Consider the following 22,887-nt stretch of genomic DNA (forward strand, 5'->3'; position numbering starts at 1 on the left):
ACCTGCCTTTTGTTTTTGCTCTCCTTCTCTGTTCCTTCCTTCTCTGTTCCTTCCTTCCTTCCTTCCTGCCACTCCAGGAAGGAAGCAGCAGTGGCAGGCAATGGCTGGGAGGCTCGACCTGAGCTCCTTTTCTCCTTTTTCCTGCTTGGGAAGTGACCAGGAAGAAGCAGAAAGTGAGAGGAAGCACAGGCAGTGTTTGGCAGCTCGGATTCTGCTTCACCGCCATTGAATTTGCTAACTCGTATTTGGCTTAAAACATATTGACAGCAGTACTTGAGAAGAAATACTTCCTCCCACAGGTACTGCAATTCCATGCAGGTTCATTAGGAAGTAAATTCAGTTGAATTCAATGGGAATTGAATTGAATTGAACTGTTGCCAGATATAGGCTTGTAGAATCTTGTAGTGTAAGGTTTTAAGCATAAAACGTATCAGGAAAGACTTAATGAACTCAATCTGTATAGTCTGGAGGGCAGAAGGAAAAGTGGGGACATGATCGAAACATTTAAATATGTTAAAGAGTTAAATAAGGTCCAGGAGGGAAGTTTTTAATAGGAAAGTGAACACAAGAACAAGGGGACACAATCTGAAGTTAGTTGGGGGAAAGATCAAAAGCAACATGAGAAAATATTATTTTACTGAAAGAGTAGTAGATCCTTGGAACAAACTTCCAGCAGACATGGTAGATAAATCCACAGTAACTGAATTTAAACATGCCTGGGATAAACATATATCCATCCTAAGATAAAATGCAGAAAAAAGTATAAGGGCAGACTAGATGGACCATGAGGTCTTTTTCTGCCGTCAGACTTCTATGTTTCTATGTAATCTAAGTAAAGAAAAACTTTTTAAATAGAAACACTTAAAACATGACTCACTGGTTTTTCCATCTTCCCCTTTCGGTCTCTTAGCTTCTTCTTGTTCCAACTGTTTCTTCCTTTTCTCAGCTTTGGCTGCTTGTTCCTTTCGGTCCTTGTTTTCCTGCATATGAGGAACATGGGATGTGAAAAGGTACATCTAACTTTTGCCTGATTTTCACCTGTCATATTACAATGCTTCACACTGGCTCTACTTAATTCCCATTGCAAATAAATTGCTCCTCTTTCCTATCTGTAAATGGTATGAAGACCATAAGGACTTCGAAAATATTATATTACAATATAAATGTTATAACATATTTATTTGTGCATTAAATGTTTCTATTTAAACATAGTTGTATGTTTCTAGTATTATTTAGTTGTGTTCATGTGTTTATACATAATTATAAAATATTCGATCGACATTAAGACTAATTATATCCTATCTGTCTTTCGGAATCTTGAGATTCAGGGTGAATCAGAACTAAGACAAATCAATGCAGAAAACAAAATATAAGTAAGGAGAAAGAAATAGCGCAACATAAAATAATTTATATATTTTTAATAGAGGTGAGACACTAAAACTCATCAATAGGGCACAAAAAGGAAACAATGAGATGAGAACCAAATTGTAACTGAACTACCAGGAAAGACACACCAAAGTGCTTTAAACGCTTTCAAAATCTTGCAGAAAAATGCTTGGGAAAATACAGACTCAGTAAGAAGGAATGTGTATATTTTGATTAGGCAATCAGTTCCCCAAGAATCATTCTGAAACTAAAGTCCTGGTATTATTTTAATATCAACTTTCCCATGATGCACAGAGATGGAAGTTCAACTCAGTAAAAATAGATTTATACTCCAGGAATTCCTTCCATTTGTGTTATTTTTATGTCTACATCTGCATGTAGAAAGAAAAGTGGAACATGGGAAGAAAGGATGGGGGGGGGGGGGGAGAGGTGGACCTAAATCTCCTCATATACTATGCACAGTAGTGCCAACTCCATTTAATCTGCTATGGATTTTATGACTTCTTTTTGCTGAAACAAGGAAAATTATGAATGAAGCTGATAAGTTTTGCATCTGCAACTTCCTGTACTATAAATAACTGCTTTGGAATCAAATTCAAAATGCTCTGCACTTGCAGCCCTCTAGTTTTTTTTTTTCTCTATCTGTATGTATATGTGGCCTAATAGTCTAAAACAATACTATCAACTTCACAGTACTTTTGCTGTGCATCACAATGAGATTTCCCAACAGTTCTGATCTTATTTCTTAATGTCTCAAATGCAAACCTTTAGTGCTTTGATGTAGAGATCACGGAAGGTTTTCATGGTGTTAAATATCTCCTCCAAAGACAATTTGTTCGGATCTTCACAGAGATAGTTGGCAAGCTCTGTTCTCTTAGTTTCAACTTGTTCAAACTCGTCCTCCAGCTTTCTGTTAGCCGTTAAGCTATCCTGGAAGATATTAAAATTGAAAATCTAAAAGGATCTAACTTCACAGAGGCTACAGTGGCTCATGTGGCTAAGACACTGCATCTGAAGACGATTCAGAGGTTGATGGCTTGGCAGCTCAAAACCCTAGAGTATGGCTCATACTCTACATTGACAGAATGAGCCCTTGTCAATTTGTTCCACCTCCCAATTACCTAGGACAGTGATGGCGAACCTATGACAGAGGTGCCACAGGTGGTACGCGGAGTCATATCTGCTGGCACACAAGTTGTTGCCCTAGCTCATCTCCAAAATGCATGTGTGTGCTACCCATCTGATTTTTGGCTTGCACGGAGGCTCTGGGGGATGGGGGAGCCTCCATCGACTGCAGAGAAACCTTTGGAGGGTGAAATACAAGCCTACTGGGCTCACCAGAAGTTGGGAAACAGCCATTTCTGGGCTCCACAGGGCCTCTGGGGGTGGGGGAAGGTGTTTTGGGGAGTGGGGGAAGGTGTTTTTGCTCTCTTCAGGCATTGAATTATGGGTGTGGGCACTCGCGCATGCACAGTAGTGCACCCGTACGCTCTTTCGGCACCCAAGGGAAAAAAGGTTTGCCATCACTGACCTAGGAGTTCAAAAACATGCAAATGCAAGTAGATAAATAGGTACCACTTTGGTGGGAAAATAGCAAGGAGATGAAAGGAGTACCCTTGTGCATCCCCTGGTCAACAATGATGTCTCTAGCTAACTCTTTCAACCCAGAAGTGCCTTGAAAGGTGCTTCTCACACAAATGTAACTTACTATCTCTCTCTCTCTCTCTCTTTGATTTTTATGCCGCCACTCTGCTTAGACTTAGGGCAGCTTACAACATGTTAGCAATAACACTTTTTAACAGAGCAAGCATATTGCCCCCACAATCCAGAAACTAACTTCAAAAGCTAACTTAATGGAAACAGTGAAGGTATTCTCAAAGGAGAGCATGAAGAGTTGTCTTATACCAACCTGAATGGCTGTTCCATATTGGGCTTTCACTTCTTCAATTGAGGATGAAAGCTTCCGTTCAAGTTCCAGCAATTTTTTTATATTGGAGCTGGATTCAGAATGAATAATGTCTAGATTGATTCTGAAAAGAAACAAGTCATATATGTTGTTTCTGCACAGGAACCAAGTGGGAATTCTGTGGATGTGATGGGATTATACAATCCTAATTGTCCAGAAAACAATTTAAATGTTTTTAGGCTATTATTATGGAGGCTCATACAATTACCTTACTAGGAACAAGTTTTTGATGAGGAATATTACCATACTTTAAAGTACAATTAATCAAATTATTTACCCATTAAGCATGGCCTAATTTATTTGCTAGGTTATTTTTTTTTAAGAATGATGTAAGAAAGAAGTACGTCTATAAACGTAGTTTTGCCAATAATAAAATATACAGTGATCCCTACCCAGCAGCCTTTGAAACACATTCAAGATCTTTGGGAAGCTGAAGCAAATCAGTGTGATTTCTTTCTACTTCCTAAACCAGAAAAAGAAAAAAGGGAGAAAATATAAAAAATTCAATTACACTCATGTACCATTCATGATTGCTGCAGCTTCTCTGTATGTAAACTCATTATTCAGAGATTATTAGCACAATAATACAGGCTGCCTATCAGTCTTAGTTAAAAAGAGATCTACCAAAGAGATGAACTCTCTGCCTAAGAATCCCCGGACATCCATGGGTGACCTGGATGACCTGATTTTCTGCCCTTGGGAGAAACTAAATGGAACTACTCACCCGTGGGTTTCAACTTATCATTGCTACTGGTGCTGATAGACGCGCTGCTCTGGGAGGCCGTCGGGTGTGCACACGTGTCAGTACAAGATTTGGCCTCTGTGCATGCACAGGAAGCAAATCTCATGATAATTTATTTATTTATTTATTAGATTTGTATGCCGCCCCTCTCCGTAGACTCGGGGTGGCTAACAACAATAATAAAAGCAGCATACAACAAATCTAATATTTAAATTACTAAAAACCCTTATTAAAAACCAAACATACACACAAACATACCATGCATGAATTGTATAGGCCTGACAACAGAGGTGGGTTTTAAGGAGCTTACGAAAGGCAAGGAGGGTGGGGGCAATTCTGATCTCTGGGGGGAGTTGGTTTCAGAGGGCTGGGGCCACCACAGAGAAGGCTCTTTCCCTGGGCCCCACCAAACGACACTGTTTAGTTGATGGGACCCGGAGAAGGCTGACTCTGTGGGACCTAACTGGCCGCTGGGATTTGTGCGGCAGAAGGCGGTCCCGGAGATATTCTGGTTCGATGCCATGAAGGGCTTTATAGGTCATAACCAACACTTTGAATTGTGACCGGAAACTGATCGGCAACCAATGCAGACTGAGGAGTGTTGGCAATCATGGGGAAGCCCATGATTGCTCTCGCAGCTGCATTCTGCAGGATCTGAAGTTTCCGAACACCCTTCAAAGGTAGCCCCATGTAGAGAGCATTACAGTAGTCGAGCCTTGAGGTGATGAGGGCATGAGTGACTGTGAGCAGTGACTCCCGGTCCAAATAGGGCCGCAACTGGTGCACCAGGTGAATATACATGGGCATGTGAGATTTCGGTGATTTTTTTGCTTCTGAACATGCGCAGAAGCAAAGAAAATCACAGAAAATTGCCAAAAACTTTCTCTCTCTTGCGTCCTCTCACGATGTTGCTTCCTGTGCATGCACAGAAGCCAAATCTCACTCCAACATGTTCACCCGCCTGCCAGTCACCCAGAACTATGTGCGCAGTTTCATTTCCGCTACCAGTGTGGTCTGTCCCCCATTCCAGGAGGAACTTGATAGTGGAACTATTCCATTTAATAAAGTCTGCCTTGAACCCCTTGCATACAGTTTAACTATTAACCATGGATGGATCTGGATCAATGAGTGGAAATTAAAAACAACCCTTTTGAAAGGGTTGTTGCAAAAACTTCCAACTTTTTGTGTGAACAGTAAAATGGGGATCACACTAAAATATATTGCAAGTCAACCAATTGGGACTGTTCATCCAGACGAAAAGCACTGGGCTAATTGTATATCAAGGGCAGATTGTTCCCAGAAGGAGAGGTTGTCACTACATTGGACAAACTGGACTGTATTATACCAAAATATGTCTGTTAAACTTTGTGCAAATTCAAGAATCAATTTAAAAAGCAACCATGAAGATCTGCCTGAAAGATAAAAGGAAAAAGAATCATCTCTAGGCTGGATGGATTCTAAAACAGAGAACTGTCACAATTTAAGCCCTTCTTCTATATCTAATATTTTGCAAGGATGTCTCACATTCCCTTGGAATAATTTGACCAGTATAATTAATGCCATAAAATAAGATTAAAAAGTATAAATAACAATTTGACAAAAATTGGCATTAATAAGAAAGCAAATCAAATCAATAAAGCTAGAAGAGCAAGAAAAACACTAAAAAAGTCAAGAAGAAATATTTTATGTAAGCAAAATATTGTGCATATATTTTGGCCAACACCTATTTAATTAAATACCATCTCCCTTAAATATTTTTGCAATAAAATTATTAGAGAAACAAATAAACAAAGCAAAATAAATGAAGACACCATCTTAAATTTCTGGCTAGTATACATTTCAGCTGAATCAGTTTCTTTCTATTAGTATTTTGCTATTATTGTTATATTTATCAATGAAAAACAACAGAAACTACCTCTAATATATGGTGGAGCAGTGTAATGCGAGTCTGGTTTGCTTTAGTTTCTGTTAACTTGAGCAAAGTACCAATTTTAAAGCCATCAGCGTCTCCTGTGTGACTTCCCTTTCAGAGAAAAAGAATAACAAAAAGAATGAACAATATTATATTTGCTATTTTCACAATGCTGTCTGAGCAATATTTGCAAAACAGGCAAGAAGAACAACATTTTTTTTACTTATTGCTATTTTTTAAAATGCGCATTTCCTCAATATCACTTACATAGTTCAGGAAGTTTCCAACATTGAGGATCAATTGACAGAAAACAGGCAACCGTTGGCTTGTGAGGAGAGCTAAGAGGAAAGAAAACCTGTTAAATAAGTGAACACAGATGGCTTGGTGGAAATATCAACATCAATTTAATAAGTGCTTTTAATTTTTAATTAACAAACAAGATTGACTCAGCCTTCCATCCTTCCAAGGTTGGTAAAATGAGGACCTGGATTGTGGGGGCAATATGCTGGCTCTGTTAAAAAGTGCTATTGCTAACATGTTGTAAGCCGCCCTGAGTCTAAGGAGAAGGGCAGCATAAAAATTGAATAACTAACTAACTAACTAACTAACTAACTAACTAACTAACTAACTAACTAACTAAATGTTGGAAGAATGTTGAAGAATAATAACGCTGCAGGTCTAGATGGTACAACTGAAGAAATGTTTAAATATAAAAACTTTTTTCTTACGAAGTAGATGTGTGATTTGTTTACTGTGTGTATATATATAAAGACTACATCCATGTCTGATGAGTAAAAAATTGTGGCAACTATTCTTCTCTGAAAATGTAAATAGAGTAAGAGTAGATGCAAAAACTACACACCTGCCACCATTTAAACCTCTAAATAAAAATTATCATTGACTCCATTTGTTGAGAAAGGAATATGGTAGTTTATTAGAGACCATGTTATTACAGTATTGCAAAGCCAGAGATAGTGTGTAGCAAAAGGAATACTAGTTTCGAAGTGGTATGTTTTGCATTAATGTGAAATTGAAATGTGTTTGTTGGGGTCATAATAGAGGTAAGTGACTGAAATAAACATTATGTGAGAACAAATGTTATAGCAGATTGTGCAGCCAACAATATTGGCTTAGATTATGACTGTCATCTGAGACCCCTTCCAATTTGATAATCCTATTACTGCACCTAAGTGGGGGGGGGGGGGGGGGGGGAGAGCAGACAGCAGAATATTTCCTAAAGGTGGGAAATGAATGGAAAAATGTTATAATGTGCAAATGTTGAGAGAAAGCTACCGGTAGTTTATACACAGTGGTCTATTTTCAGGAATGAATGCTTATCAAAATAACTTTTAAAAGGTTGCATATAAAAATACCTCTCTGTTGTAATGTATACTGTAAAAGTTCAATGTCAAAAATTATCTAAATAAAATGAGAACAGATTGTTTAAGGAATGTGTATGGGGAAACAAGAGGAGACACAGTCAAGAATAAATGGATGCTGAATAAACATTAACTCATGCAGTGATTGATCAGTATGAAAAAATAATTGAGGTGGTTTGGTCATAATGATAGAAGGGCCAAAGATTCAAATCACAACAAGAGCAACAATTTATTAAACATATATGCTGCTTGACACCCAATGACTTTGGATAACTCACAACAAAGAGATGACTAACATCAATCAAAGATGGGAAGTTTGACAGATGAGATGGAATGAAGTGAGAGGGGCATGTCTTCACTGCTTTTCTGAACAACAGCAGACTAAGATCCATCTGGATCTTGCAGGCAGAATATGCAAGGCAAGAGTGAACGAAATGAGAAGGTGGAGCATCTGGTGCATGATTCAATGAAATTGACCAAAATGTGTGTACGGTGTAAGGTACTGATAGCATAAAGGATAAAAGGCTATGTAGAAATATAGTGATTGTTGTTTGTGGAAATTAGCTTTAACTGTTGCTTGTTTCATCTCTTACTCCTCTTTCCTTTGCCTGAAGTTATTTACGCCAAAGAAGAATGGTATGTGAGAGGGATCTTGGAGTCCTAGTGGACAACCATTTAAATATCAGCCAGCAGTGTGCAGCAGCTGCCAAAAAAGCCAACACCGTTCTAGGCTGCATTAACAGAGGGATGGAATCAAGATCATGTGAATAGGCGTTGATTGCTTACCTGAACGCCTCTTCTCGTACGGTGAGTGGGTACAGCAGTCACATGGGTTGCTCCTGTCCAATCCGGTGGAACTGAGCCTAGTATTAAAAAAGACTGCTGGATCCGCCCCTTCCCCAGAATTCGCGAATCCGTAGACTAGGCTCAGTAGTGAAGCTCTTTAATGTTCAACTCTCATGTGTTATAAGAAAATAGAATAGAAGGTACAGAAGACCACACATAGGGAGGGAAGTGACTGCTGTACCCACTCACCGTACGAGAAGAGGCGTTCAGGTAAGCAATCAACGCCTATTCTCCGTACTGAAGGAGTGGGTCCAGCAGTCACATGGGACATACCCAAGAGATAGGTCCCTAGGGTGGGAGTACATTGCTATCGTGAAAGATAACGGATTGGAGTACTCTACTGCCGAAGGCAGCGTCCGCTGAAGTGTACGAATCGATTTTGTAGTGCTGCATGAAGGAATTTGATGAGGCCTAAGAGGCTGCTTTGCAGACTTCTTCCAACGGAGCCTGAGTCGCCCAGGCGGCAGATGTGGCAGCGCTTCTGGTGGAATGCGCTGTAATATTCCTTGGAATAAAGAGGGAAGCTGTCTCGTAGGCCTTAGAGATGGTCCCTCTGATCCAACGACCTATTACTGTAGAAGACACTCTGGATCCCAAGGATCTGGAATGGTCGACCATGAAGAGTGCTTCAGACCTCTGGATGGATCTTGTGCGTTGGATATAAACCTTTGGCGCTCTAGGGAGATTCAGAGTGTGCCATCTAGTAGCCAGGAGATGCTCTCGTTGGAGACAGAAGGAAGGTAATATGATATCCTGAGATCTGTGAGACATGGAACTAACCTTTGGTAGAAAGGTGGGGTCCAGACACAGAACCACCTTGTCCAGGTGAAACTGGCAAAGATCCTGTCTGAGAGAAGGGCTGCCAACTCAGATATGCGTCGGGCGGATGTAATCGCCACCAGGAATGCTATCTTAAAGGATAGGTACCTGAGGGACGCAGAGTTCAGGGGTTCGTAAGGTGTCTGAGAAAGAGAGTAGAGAACCCGTGGCAAGACCCAGGTAGGATATCTGTGGATTTTAGAAGGCCTGAGGTGGCCACTCCCCTTAGAAATTCTTGGATTTCTGGGAGGGAGCAGAGGGGCTGCCTGCGAGGCCCCGCCAAGACGGAAGAAAAGACAGCCAGGAGTCGGCGGATGGAGCTGGTAGAGAGGCCCTGGTGGAAAACCTTTCCCGAGGAAGGTGATTATCCTGTGGATGGGAAGACACAGGGGAGAAAGACCCTCCTGCGAACACCCTGATGGAATTTGGACCAAGAATGGTCGTAGATCCTTGGTAGACCCTCTTCTAGACTTCAGGATGATTTCCACTGAGTCCGGGTCAAACCCTCGCAGGTCTAAGTCCCTCCGGATAATAGCCAGGCGATGAGTTGGGACCACTCAGGTCCGGATGGAAGGAGGCCCCCTGTCACAACCTATCCTCCGAACTGGGAGACGCCAGGGGTCCTGGACGGACCGTTGTTGGAGGTCCGCGAATCATGGTCTGCGAGACCCGTGAGGGGCAATCAGAATTACTCGGGCCGTCTCCAGGAGGATTTTGTTGATCACGTCTGGCAGAATTGGAATTGGAGGGAAGGCATACAATAGATCTGGAGGCCAAGGGCTCCTGAGAGCATTGATTGCCTCTGCTCCCGGAGACGGGAACCTGGGGATGAAGCGAGGGATCTGGGCATTGGCTTTGGCCGCCTATAGATCCAACCCTGGATGGCCGAACCTGAGGCAGATTTGGTGGAAAGGTGACTGATGGAGATTCCACTCGCCTGGATCTAAGGTCGCTCGCGAGAGCCAGTCCGCTTGGACGTTGAGGCTCCCCGAGATGAGGTCGACTAGGAGCGACTGGAGATTCTTCTCTGCCCAAAGGCCTAACTTCAGGGCCTCCCTCATGAGGGCCTTGGATCTAGAGTCTCCGTGTCTGCCAATATAGCTTTTGGTGACTAGATTGTCGGTGAAAATCAGCACCTGCTGGTTGGAGTGTGAGACTGGGATTGTTTTGGAGCTAGAGACACGGCTCTTAATTCTAGCCAATTGGTGGGCCTGGAAGCCTCCTCCGGTGACCAAGTGCCCTGAGCTAAAAGACCCTGGGCGTGGGCTCCCCAGCCCGAGAGGCTGGCATCTGTGGTGACTACAAACTGGTCGGGGCACCGGAAGGAAGATCCCTTGTCTAGGGCTGGATAAGTCCACCACATGAGGGATCTGCGAACCGTCGGTGGAATGGTGAGGCGACGATTCGAGATACTGTGGCCCGAACTCTGGAATGGTAATAGAAGCCCCTGAAGGACCCTGGCGAGAAGACAGGACCAGGGGACAATACCAAGACATGACACCATTAACCCAAAAGGGAAGATAGGGTGGCAATGGAGGTAGATTGCTGGGGCAGGATGCGAGCAATGAGATCCAAAGGCTGCGTTTTCTCTCAGAGGAGAAGAAAACCTGGGATATCTCAGAATTAATGATAGGCCCCAGATGCAGGATGGAAGAGGATGGATCAAGATGACTCTTGTTAAGGTTTATGGAAAAAAACCATGGTTCTGTAGAACCTACATGGTAGAGGAGAGGTCTGCAGCTACACCAGCTCTGGAATTACTATGAATTAAAAATGTCATTTAAATAACATAAAAAATGAAAGGGAAAGGCTCGGATATGAGCCGCCAAGGATCCCAAAGGTTTAGTGAAAACTCTGGGAGCTGAGGAGAGCCCAAAAGGCATAGCCCTATACTGAAAATGCCTGCTTTGAAGGCTAAGCGCATAAATCTCCTATGGACCTTGGCAATGGGAATATGGAGGTAGACCTCAGTGAGATCTAGAGACACCATAAAGACTCCTCGAAGAAGAGCTGGTAAAATGGAAGATAGGGAGTGTATTTTGAATTTACTAAATTTAATGGAGCGGTTTAATTTCTTTAGGTCCAAGATGGCTCTCCAGCCTCCAGAAGTCTTGGGGACCATAAGGAGGGTGGAATAGAAGCCCAAACCTCTCTGGAGAGAGGGGACCGATTGAATAGCTCTAATGGTCAACAATGAGAAATAGCCTCCTCCATTCGAATACGAGATGGAGAGGAACTGGGAGAGGAACAAGAAATAAAACGGTTAGGAGGAGAAGAAATAAACTCTAACCTTAGGCCTCTTTCCACTGAGTCAATGACCCAGGGGTCCTTACAAGAGCGGTGCCAGGCGGAAGAGAACCAGGCTAGGCAACCGCCCGAAGGCGGGTGAGAAACTTACCATCTGGTTCTTTTGGAAATTCTGGTAGAAGAGGATCCTCTGTGATAGCGGGACCCTCTACCCCTGGAGATTCTAGTTTGGGATCGAAAGCGAGGGGAATACTGACCTGGGCTCTTGCGAAAAGCGAAGCCTTGAGCCTGCTGACGCCCGGTGCGCCGAAAAGACTGCGGTTTCGGGGCCTTCTTGGTGGTAGGTCCCAAGACCTATTTCTTGTCTGCGTTTTCTGTAAGGAGAGGTTCCAGAAGATCTCCGAAGAGGAGGTTACGTTTCAGTGGACTCATAGCTAACTGCCATTTCTGTCTTGCCCCCGCCTGCCAAGGGCGGAGCCATAGAAGCCTTCTGGCCGTTGTGGAGGCTGCTACTGACCTGGCTGCAAATCTGGAAGATTGGAGAGTAGCCTCTGCTATATATTGGGTAGCTGCGAAGATTTTGTTGAAATCCTGTTGGCCCCGTAAGTCATCTGGGGGCAGGTGTAGTTGGGGCTGACGAAGCCCTAAGAGCATAGCTCTGGAAAAGGAGGATGCCGCAGCAGCACTCTTAATGGCCCATGAGTCTGCAAGAAGACTTCTTTTGAGCCTTTGATCAAGTCGTTTGTCCTCTGGCCGGAGGACCTCCTCTGCCTCGCCAGGCATGGCAGCAGTTGAGTGGAGCGTCTTCACTGATTCATCTGGCCTGGGACAAGTTAGGAGTTCCTCATAGGAGGGAGAGAGCTTGTGGAGCTTCTTGTCCTTGGAAGTGGGAGTGAAGCCTATGGTTGGGGGGTCCCACTGATGAAGCAAGGCATCCTTAAACAACCTGGGCCTAGGAATTACCTCATTGTCTTCCTGTTCCTCCATGAAGTAAGGAGGATTATCCTCTGGAGGGTCTGTGGAAGGAGTAGCTTGCTTCTCTTGCCCGGCTAGCCCCGTAGATACTCTAGCTTTTAGCAGGAGGGATTTGAAAGCTGCGAAGGGAAAATAGCAGCTGGGGCTGGAATCTTAATCTGAGATTCCTCATCCTCCGACAGACGTTGAAAGGGTCATCATCCTCTTCTGCATCCACGTCCTCATCCTCTTCCTGAGAGGAGTCAGAGGCCTCCATGACCGGGGCTCTGTAGGAAGGAGAAAAACTCATGGGACGGGAGGAGCGAGAGGAAGGATGAGACAGAGGGGGTACATTTAAAGATGAGAGTCTAGCATCAATAGTGTTAGTCAGAATAGTCAAGATAGACTGAAACTCCGGAGGCAAGGAAGAAATATCAGCCGGAAAAGCCTGAGGATCCCTGAGGCCCTGAACAGGTTCTGCTGGGGGAAATCCTCGGTAATAACTGGCTCCTCTGGACCTAAAACCCCATAGGTTAGATAGGGGTGGATTTAGGTTTGGCTCATCCAGGGATAGCCCAGGTACCCAGGAGGGAGGCAGGTTAGAGGCCTCCGGGAGGTAGGGTTGATATGCATTTGGGCCTGCACCTTAAAACGTTAGGCTGATTTATCATTATTTTTTGTAGGGCTAGGTCCCTTCTCTTCTCAGCCCTAGTGGGCTTGGCTAAAGGTTGAGAGCCTGAGAAAGAGGAGGAAGAGGCCTGGGGAAGCTCAGAAGGATTACCAGTAGGCCTCACCTCTTAGGAACCTTTGGTAGTGCCTCTCTTGGGAAGGGAAGCCATAGTCTGAGCAATTACAGAAGACAAGGCTTGAGCCAATAAAAATAGGGGGGAGAAGAATTATTTTGTGGAATTCCCAAGAGGATAGGTGACCCTGCTCCTAGGCTCAGGAGCTGCTGCGCCTTAAGAGGCAATCCTGGACGGTACCAAGAGTTCATGTCCTTAAGTGCAGCGTGGCAGGCCTCGCTAACTTAACTTTAAGAAAAACCAAGGCACACTGGTTGGAGGCCACTTCCGTGGAGAATAGGCCCGAGGGAACTCACAGCGACGACTCCAGGGTCAGGCGGCGGGCTGTAGGCACTAATGGCCGACCCCTTAGGGCAGAACCGAAAGTGCAACTTACTGGGCGTCAGAGCCTTGGCGCCAAAATAACTGCTCCGTTATTTGAAATAGGAGCGACTAAGCCCGGGAGACAAATCAAGTCCCACACCGCGGGAGGTAAATAGCCCTTAATTTTTTTAGTCGAAAGAATAAAGCTTGCTCTCGGCAGGACCTCCAAGGCCGGAATTAACAAAACGGCCGCGGCTGCAGCACGGAGGGAAAAACCGCGAATGGCTGAGCCGCTAACTTCTCCCCCAACTCAAAGCCCTGTAGGGCTGAGAAAGAAACTGCCAGCAAGCTAAGTAATGGAAAAATCTTACTTGCTATTGAAGAGAGATCGAAGGGAAGGTGTTTTATAGAGAGGAACGAGCATTCACACAACATCCGAGGATGCGAACTGAGCGAATTCTGGGGAAGGGGCGGATCCAGCAGTCTTTTTTAATACTAGGCTCAGTTCCACCGGATTGGACAGGAGCAACCCATGTGACTGCTGGACCCACTCCTTCAGTACGGAGAAGTGTTAATACCACTTTATAAGGCCTTGGTAAGGCCACACTTGGAATATTACATTCCGTTTTGGTCGCCAGGATGCAAAAAGAATGTTGAGACTCTAGAAAAAGTGCAGAGAAGAAGTGACAAGGGTGATTAGGGGACTAGAGGCTAAAGCATGATGAACGGTTGCAAGAACTGAGCACTGATAGCAGTGTTCCAATATTTCAGGGGTTGCGACAAAGAAGAGGGATTCAAATTATTCTCCAAATCACCTGAGGGTAGAACAAGAAGCAATGGGTGGAAACTAAACAAGGAGTGAATAACTGAGAACTAAAGGAGAAATTTCCTGACAGTGAGAACAATTAATCAGCTTGTCTCCAGAAGTTATGAATGCTCCAACACTGGAAGTTTTTAAGAAGATGTTGAATAACATCTGAGGTAGTGTAGGGTTTCCTGCCTAAGCAGGGGGTTGAAGTAGAGGTCCCTTCCAAGGTCCCTTCCAACTGTGTTGTTATTATTATGATGGACTTGTATGTAGAATGGAATGTGGTAAAAGCACAAACATACCGAGGTTTTGCTTTCCACCTTGCACATTTTAATTACTTCAAAGGTTGAACAGTTGAGCAGGATTTATGCTGCTAGGCAGATGGGATTAGTACACTGCATACCAAACTGATAATGGCTTCATTCCATTCTCAAAGATTGGCTAACTAATCTGGAGAGATTGAAAATGCAAATATTCTCTACCTATTGCAGGGATGGACATGGATCTTCTGAGCAAACACAGATTTACGTAAGCACTGACCAAGTCATTTACGGTAAATCTTGGTTCTCTGTAAAGGTATTAGACTTTGATTTGTCAGCAAATTGTGATTTTTAGATTGGAAAGAAATTCAGAACACCCAAACTGTACTTAGGCCTTAGACAATCACTAACCTTCACAAGCCCTCCTTATTGTTTCTGCTTTGGGCTGCAACATCTCCAGCAGAACTGCTGTCTCTTCACAAATCAGCATACATTCAATCCTTAATTGGTAGCTAAAATGGAGAAATCATACAAATACCACATTGTACCCTGTGCACTCAAACAGAGTTAGAATGAACATTTTCCAAGCCAATCAAGGAACAAATCTGTTAAATGTACCTTACAAATGTAAGTGTTGACTTCCCTATAGACAATATAAGAAAACTGGGAATATTAAACCCGTTATTAATACTTTAATATTATTAAAACATAAACGGCACAGTGGAGGTGGTTGATCGAGTAACAACAGATCCCATTTCCCCCCATTCCACCACCATCCTCACCACGCGACCTTAATTAAGGATTATATGTATGAAGATATAGCTGACATAATTTAATTGTGTAAAAATATTTTGCATTAATCTTATTCTAAACTGGCAACTGAATACATTGAACCATTATTTTTATTTTACCAAATTGCCTTTTAATCCATTCATTTAGATATTAAAGTATTCCTCTTTATACTAGTACTTCTGAATGTGCAGATAACTACCATATATAAAAAAAGATTTCCCCTTCCACCCATCTATAACTCTTCTGTGACTACTATAACACTGGAATCATTTAAAACAAATGATATTTCCTGCTTTAGAAATGTTTGAAACTAATTAAATGCACATATCTTTTACAACTATTCTCATTAACATTCCTCTTACCTAGGAACTCCAAGGAGTAGAACATAGAACTGATCTGCATTTGCTAATTTTTCCTTTTCTTCTTTGAAAGCTTTCAAATTTTCTATCTAGCAAGAAAAGAGAAATGCCAGGTTCCAGTAACATCACCTATACAAGGGCTTGTGGTTCTGAGCATCAGGATGGGTTAAGAAACTAACCAATCATTAATTTATATACTGCATTTTTGTTTGGATGTAATATTAAATTCTGATTAATTTAAATCAGAGGAGACAGCTTCTGAACTTCTTTTCTCAGCCACACTGATGAAGAGGCTAGAAAATACCTCCGCTCTTTCTCTCAACACCCAGCCACCCACACAAATCCACACCTACCCCAATACATATTGATTATTGAATCATGATGTATAAATGCAGCAAATGCATTACAAAGAAAATTTGAAGTAACAGACTTTGGTTGTTGTTTGTCTTACTTCATGTTTTTCCGGTAGGAGTTTAAGAAGTTGCTTGAGCACCTCAACATCAAACTTTGTTCTGTCACCTTCCTGAATCATTTTAACCACCCCCTCATTTGTGCTGTGGATAAAAGAAATTGCAGATTAGATACAATCACTGTTATGCAATTATGCAAACATCAAAGGCAGGGGTTTCTCCTCTATTTCTCATAAGGAACCCTGGTGGTGCAGTGATTAGAACGCAGTATTGCAAGCTAACTGTAATCCCACAGTCTGGAGTTTGATTCTGATGGGATCGAGGTTGACTCAGCCTTCCACTCTTTCTGAGGTTGCTAAAATGAACCCCCAGATTGTTGGGGACAATATGCTGACATTGTAAATTGCCCAGAAAATGCTGCAAAGCACTATGAGATGGAATATAAGTCTAAATGCTAATACTATTGCTATAATGTTATAATGTTCTGTCCACTCAATCAAATCGATTAACAAGCACGTTCAAGTCAGATTTCCCCATCTTTTCATTCTATGCCTACAGTTGACATTTGGAATTCATTACAATAAAATTCAGCATTGGTTGCTAGACAAATTAGGGTAAAAGAAAAAGGAATGGGCATACTTAAGAAAGATAAACTAATCAGCAATAATTAGTCATGGCAGATATATTCTGAGTTTGGCTATCAATGAATGTGGATGCTAGGTAGGGTAAATGATGAATGAGGACACAGATCTTTAAGCTCAAGCAAAAAGCTACCCAGGTCTAATTTTATGTTGTATCTATCATGTTATGACAGGTAGCATCTATCCAAAGTGGAACCAATAAGAATGGCAAAAATATATAAGACTTGAGACAAAGATACCTCCTGGTAGCAGGTCCCAGAGCATAGAAATTTTTTTCCTCTTTATCTCAATGCAAAAAGGAGCTTCATTAAAGCAAGATGGCTACTTGGAGAAGATTCATGCTTATCTATCTATCATCTATCTATCTATCTATCTATCTATCTATCTATCTATCTATCTATCTATCTATCTATCTATCTATCTATCTATCTATCTATCATCTGTCTATCTATCTATCATCTATCTATCTATCTATCTATCTATCTATCTATCTATCTATCTAATCTATCTATCTACTTATCTACCTATCTATCTATCTTTCTGTTGGACTTCTATGCCGCCCATCTCCGAGGATTCAGGGAAAATCACAACATATAACAAAGCAATATATAACATTTCGGGTCCAATTAATTAAATATAAAATATAAAAACTAAAAGCCATAAAAATAGCAGTCATTCCCATTCAATCAGCTTTCTCTCAGCCCATTCATCAGCCAGGGGTCAGGAATTTAATGGACCCAAGCCTGGTGGCATAAATGAGTCTTAAGATTCTTGTGGAAGGCGAGGAGGGTGGGGGCAATACGAATCTCCAGGGGGAGTTGATTCCAGAATGCCGGGCCCCAACAGAGAAGGCTCTTCCCTTAGGCTCTGCCAACTGACATTATCTATTTGACGGGACCTGGAGAAGGTCAACTCTGGGACCTAACCGGTCGCTGGGATTCATGCAGCAGAAGGTGGTCCCATATATGTGTGCATATATGTGTGTATAAGTCAGATTCTAAATAAGCTCTGTTGTAATTCTTGTATGTTTCAGTGCAGTTTAAGAGAATAGATATGTAGAATTGTAAAATTACACAAAAAAGCACAGGATGGCAGTATTAATCATTATAAATTTTATTTCTAATGATGGTAGCATTATTTTATCAAAATAAAAATACCACTTACCACTTAAATTGCTTCAAAAAGATGTTCAAATTAAGACTCTTTTTGGAATCCAGAAATGTAATCTGTTTTGGAAAAGTGAAATGTTTTTGGTCAGTTGTATAAATTGGTTAGAAAGTATAAATTAAAACCCCTTGCCAGTTATTCTGAGCCTTATTTTTATAGGCATTTGTAAAATAAGAAGACTTATGGCACTGTAAATGGACTTTGCCAAATCTATGCAATGTTATCACCAATTGGCAAGTGTGAATAATGCCAATTTTTTCTTTTCATTCTTTTATTGTGGTATTAAATTAACATTAAGGTTAGAGTTCATTTGAGTTGGGTAGCCAGTACATTTAAATATGTAAACAATAATAAAGACTTGATAGGAGGATAAAAATGCCAAATCCGGTCTAAAAATTTGGCTGACTATGTGAGCAACCATAATCCTGTTTTGTCTCCCACAGTGCTGCTTTTGATAGGTTGGGCTATTTGTTTTCCTTTGGCATAAAGACAGATGTTTTAAAAAAGGAATTAAACAGTTTTGCTTTCTCCCTGCTGCCCATCACCATCACTGTGAATTCTGTTAAGAATCCTGTTTTTGGATATTAGCAATGAAATATCTGCATTTGCCGTAAATAATAAACTAATGAAAACTGCTATACTGGAGCAATTTAAAGTGGTCACATCATTTTACAAGCTTGCATGTTCAGAAATAAAAATAATAAAAATAAAAAGTGTACACAGTAATCAAAAATAGTGACTTGTTATCCCATTTTTAATATTAGATTTGTTTTTATGTTGTTTTATTATTGTTGTTAACCGCCCCGAGTCTACGGAGAGGGATGGCATACAAATCAAATCAAATCAAATCAAATCAAATCAAATCAAATCAAATCATAAATACTGGCATAATATTTGAAACATTCCTGGCAAATCATTTTTAAAGCATGTGCAACCCTCAAACTAACATGAAAACTCCCCCATGTTCCTTCTAACCTCAAAAATCTCCTTGTTTAGTCGGGTAACAGAACTTCATGTTCTGCAGCAAGTTCAACAACTGATATATGGGAACTCTTGGATGGTTCAAACAATTATCCAAATGAATAGGGTTAGTTCAAGAACATTATAAATATACCTCTTTTGGTTCTGTCTTCACTGGTGCAACTTCTTTTGATTTGGGCTTGGTTTGTGGAAAGCAAAACAACTGTTCTATTTTAGAGTAATCCGGCTCAATATATTCTTCACTTGTTCTTGGTGATGATGCCCACATAGAATGACTCTCTAAAAGACACAAGGCAGGATGCTAGATTGCATCTCATAGCTTCACAGTCCACATCCCTGAGTCCTCGGAGAGGGGCAGCATACAAATCCAATTAAATCAAAATCAAAATCTATGCCTTTATTATTATTTTATTATTATTTATTAGAATTCTCCAAAAACTCGGGGCATCATACAAAAGGATAGGACCAATTCAGTATTTGTAATGTGAGACAAATTGTCTTTAATTTCTGAAGGAACAGCAGGATATGCATATACAGGAAATCCTCAACCTATGGCCATCACTGAGCCCAAAACCTCTGTTGCTAAGCAAGGCACCTGCTAAGTGAATTTTGGCTCATTTCACAACCTTTCGTGTTACAGTTGTTAAGTTAGTAACACAGTTATTAGGTGAAACTGGCTTCCCCATTGACTTTGCTTATCAAAAGGTCACAAAATGCGATCACATGACCCTGGGAAACTGCAGCCCTGATAAATATGAGTCCATTGCCAAGTGTTTGCTTATGACGCTGTAAAGTGTGAAAAATGGCTATGTTTACTTTTTTTCAGTGCTGTAACTTCACACAGTCATTAAACAAACTGTTGTAAGTCGAGTACGACCTGTACACACACACACACACACACACACACACACAGAGGGGGGGGAGAGAGAGAGAGAGAGAGAGAGAGAATGCATAGCAATGGAACTCTAATACACCTACGAAAATTTGATAATCAAGACAATATGTGATTTGCACAAAAATGGACAAATTAACCATAGAACGTAGAGCACAAAAGGGCTCAGACTATTATGAAATATGGGAAAAGTGGTATAAATGGACTAACAATATAAAAATCAAAGAAGAAACGTGGGACAAAAATATAGAATTAGAAAATACTGTAAAATGATGTATACATTGTATAAATATAACAATAATGTATATAAAAGGCTGTAGATCTGCTCAAAATAAATGTTACGATATGTAAAATAGAAGTCAAATTAAATAAATAAATAAATAAATAAATAAAAGTCAATAAAAGCACATAAAAAAAGAGAAAACGCATAGCAAAATATATGCAGAAACATATCCTATAATTAAAATTGTTAATCATTTAGGTGACATAGATTTTCGATAGAAAAGTGGAAGAACACTTGGTTAAGAAGAACAAGGAAAAACACCTTAATCTTGGCCTTTCCCCATCTGCTGCTTTTAACTCTAATATCCTTAGTTTATAGGATGATTACTAGGGTTACAATCAGTATTGGGTTGCTATCCAGTACGGGCCACACTGTGCACCGGTAGTGAAAATGGAGCTCCTTGCGCATAGGGACAGACTCAACTGTGAAGGAAAAGAATCGGCTGGAACAAACCAATAGTTTTTCCTTCCAAGCCTCACTGGAAGGGTCTGATTGAGGACGTGGCACTTAAATACTTCAGAAGTTCTTACCTCTTACCACATTGGAGGGCAGCTTCTGCCAATTCAGCTTCTTCATCCTTAGCGTTGGCATCTTCCTCCTTTTAGGGGGTGGCATGGAATAGCCAAGAATGTTGGCCCTTGCAGGGACAATCTCCTCTATGTTGAATCCCAGAGGTGGAGGAGGTGGGATGCCTGGCAACGGGGGAGGGGGTGGTAGCCCTTCCATCCCAGGCAGTGGGGGAGGTGGAGGTGGCATGCCTGGGAGGGGCGGGGGTGGAGGTGGCACTCCTGCAGCACCAGGAAGAGGGGGAGGGGGAGGGATGCCTACCATGCCTGGCAGCGGAGGAGGGGGAGGGATGCCTACCGTGCCAGGTAGCGGGGGAGGGATGCCTACCACACCAGGCAGCGGGGGAGGGGGAGGGATGCCTACCACACCTGGCAGCGGGGGAGGGGGAGGGATGCCTACCACACCTGGCAGCAGGGGAGGGGGAGGGATGCCTACCACACCTGGCAGCGGGGGAGGTGGTGGTGGCATGGCTGAGTTTTGAGGTAGACAATGGGCTCCAATCATAACGGGAAGAGCGGGAGGGATCCCTGTCACACTGGGCAACGGGGGAGGAGGAAGAATGACAGTCATCCCAGGCAGAGGAGGAGGGGGTGGGATTGTTGCTACATCATGCAACGTGGGAACTGATGATGGCATTTGTATCCCAGGTAGAGGAGATGGCTGTTGTGGCAACACCTCTGATGTTCCTGGGAGGGGAGCGGGAGGAGGAGCAGGCGGCACCGGAGCCACTGAAGACAGATTCCATTCTGGTGAAGCTGAACTGACCGAAAAGGAGGAGGCTGCAACAAACACATCTTCATTAAGTGGAGTGTTGGAAGAGCAAGTTCTTGGAGGAGAGGTCTTGGTAATGTTTGCGCATTGTCCCCAATCTTCATTGGTCTGCGTGCTTTCGTTCACCTTCTTGGCTGCTCTTCTGGAACCCAAATCTCTTTTCTTGCGCTGTTTCTTGACAGACAACAATCTGTCCATTACTTCTTCTACGCTATTATCTTGTACTGAAAAACATTAAACAGAACAGAGCAAAACAATCTCAATCCTATTCTTTTCCCCCCACACACAAATGTCATAATGAACATTTTTAAGGTGATATCTTTCGCAAATGAACAATGTTTTCAAACAGATTTAAACAGGGGGAAATTAGGAAAAAGATGATTTATTTATTTACAGTATCTATCTATCTATCTATCTATCTATCTATCTATCTATCTATCTATCTATCTATCTATCTATCTATCTATCTATCTATCTATCTATCTATTGGATTTGTATGCAAATACAAAGAAGCATATTACTCTGGTTCAAAGTTTATTGTATGCTAGATAAGAGGGTGGGCCAGAGTCTTATTGTCGTCTTTCTCAAACTAGGCAACTGTGTAACCATCCTCTGAAGTCTGCTACCAGTTTGCTTCATGCACACTTTGTGCGCCGCGCATGCATGTGCACCACAGGCACTACTGTGCAGCACTCAAAAAGGAGCATTTTGAAGCCATCAGAGACTGTAACGGTAAGTAGAACAGTGGGGGGGGGGGGTGTCAGCTATGCCACACAATTTAGATTAGCCAGAAAGCAGGAAATCCTACTTAATCTATATCATGCTAATTGTTGCACAGCTGATCACTGGATATACTAATCGGTAGCATTTTTTTAAAAGTACTGGTTTGGGTGAACTGGTCTGAACAGGTAGGATTTCACTTCTGCCTGGAAACAAGCATGGCTTCTTTAAGAGAGAATGTCAGTTGGAGAGCTGTGTGTACCCAGTTGCATCCACAACAGCTCGCACGGCTGCATTCCAGATAAGCCGTAGTTTCCAAACACTCTTCAAGGGTAGCCCCATGTAGAGCACATTGCAATAATCCAAACATGAGGTGATAAGGGCTTGAGTGACTGTGAGAAGAGCCCCTTGATTTAGGTATGATTGCAATTGGTGCACTAGGCAAACCTGTGCAAAGGTCCCCCTAGCCACAGCTGTCAGATGGTGATCTAATCCTAGCTGTGGATCTAGGAGAACACCCAAATTGCAAACCCATTCGGACTGTGGGCAACTCCCCCCCCCCAGAACCAAAGATGGACAATTGCTGGAATCTTTCAGAGGCAATGCCCATAGCCATTCAGTCTTATCAGGGTTAAGTTTGAGCCTGTTAACTCCCATCCAGACCCTCACAGCCTCCAGGCACTGGCACATCACATCCACATCTTCACTGAATTGACACGGGGTGGAAATATATAACTGGGTATCATCAGCATACTGTTGATACCTCACCCCGTGTCATTGGATGATCTCACCCTGTGGTTTCATGTAAATGTTAAATAAAAGAGGAGAGAGGACCGAACCCTGAGGCACCCCATAGAGGAGGGGCCTAGGGGTCGACCT

The 22,887-nt window shown here is 42.2% G+C and overlaps 1 protein-coding gene across 6 annotated transcripts in view; it reads right to left on the reverse strand.

Annotated features, from left to right (window-relative positions):
- Positions 1-22,887, reverse strand: part of INF2 (inverted formin 2) — a 96,913-nt gene that overhangs the window by 10,191 nt on the left and 63,835 nt on the right. For 4 of the 6 annotated variants that reach the window (XM_070751326.1, XM_070751336.1, XM_070751305.1 and 1 more), the window contains exons 8-19: positions 20,481-21,512; positions 18,909-19,054; positions 17,792-17,853; positions 16,028-16,130; positions 15,580-15,665; positions 14,837-14,937; positions 6,274-6,344; positions 6,010-6,117; positions 3,745-3,815; positions 3,296-3,416; positions 2,152-2,316; positions 878-980 (exon numbers count right to left, since the gene is read on the reverse strand). In XM_070751326.1, the coding sequence (XP_070607427.1) occupies positions 878-980; positions 2,152-2,316; positions 3,296-3,416; positions 3,745-3,815; positions 6,010-6,117; positions 6,274-6,344; positions 14,837-14,937; positions 15,580-15,665; positions 16,028-16,130; positions 17,792-17,853; positions 18,909-19,054; positions 20,481-21,512 (2,169 nt within the window). Of the gene's footprint in view, positions 1-877; positions 981-2,151; positions 2,317-3,295; positions 3,417-3,744; positions 3,816-5,453; positions 5,507-6,009; positions 6,118-6,273; positions 6,362-14,836; positions 14,938-15,579; positions 15,666-16,027; positions 16,131-17,791; positions 17,854-18,908; positions 19,055-20,480; positions 21,513-22,887 lie in introns of those variants that run through there. The other 2 variants (XM_070751346.1, XM_070751355.1) reach the window with 2 other exon arrangements.

Source organism: Erythrolamprus reginae, chromosome 1, assembly GCF_031021105.1.
Source record: "Erythrolamprus reginae isolate rEryReg1 chromosome 1, rEryReg1.hap1, whole genome shotgun sequence".
In the NCBI taxonomy this organism is placed as follows: domain Eukaryota; kingdom Metazoa; phylum Chordata; class Lepidosauria; order Squamata; family Dipsadidae; genus Erythrolamprus; species Erythrolamprus reginae.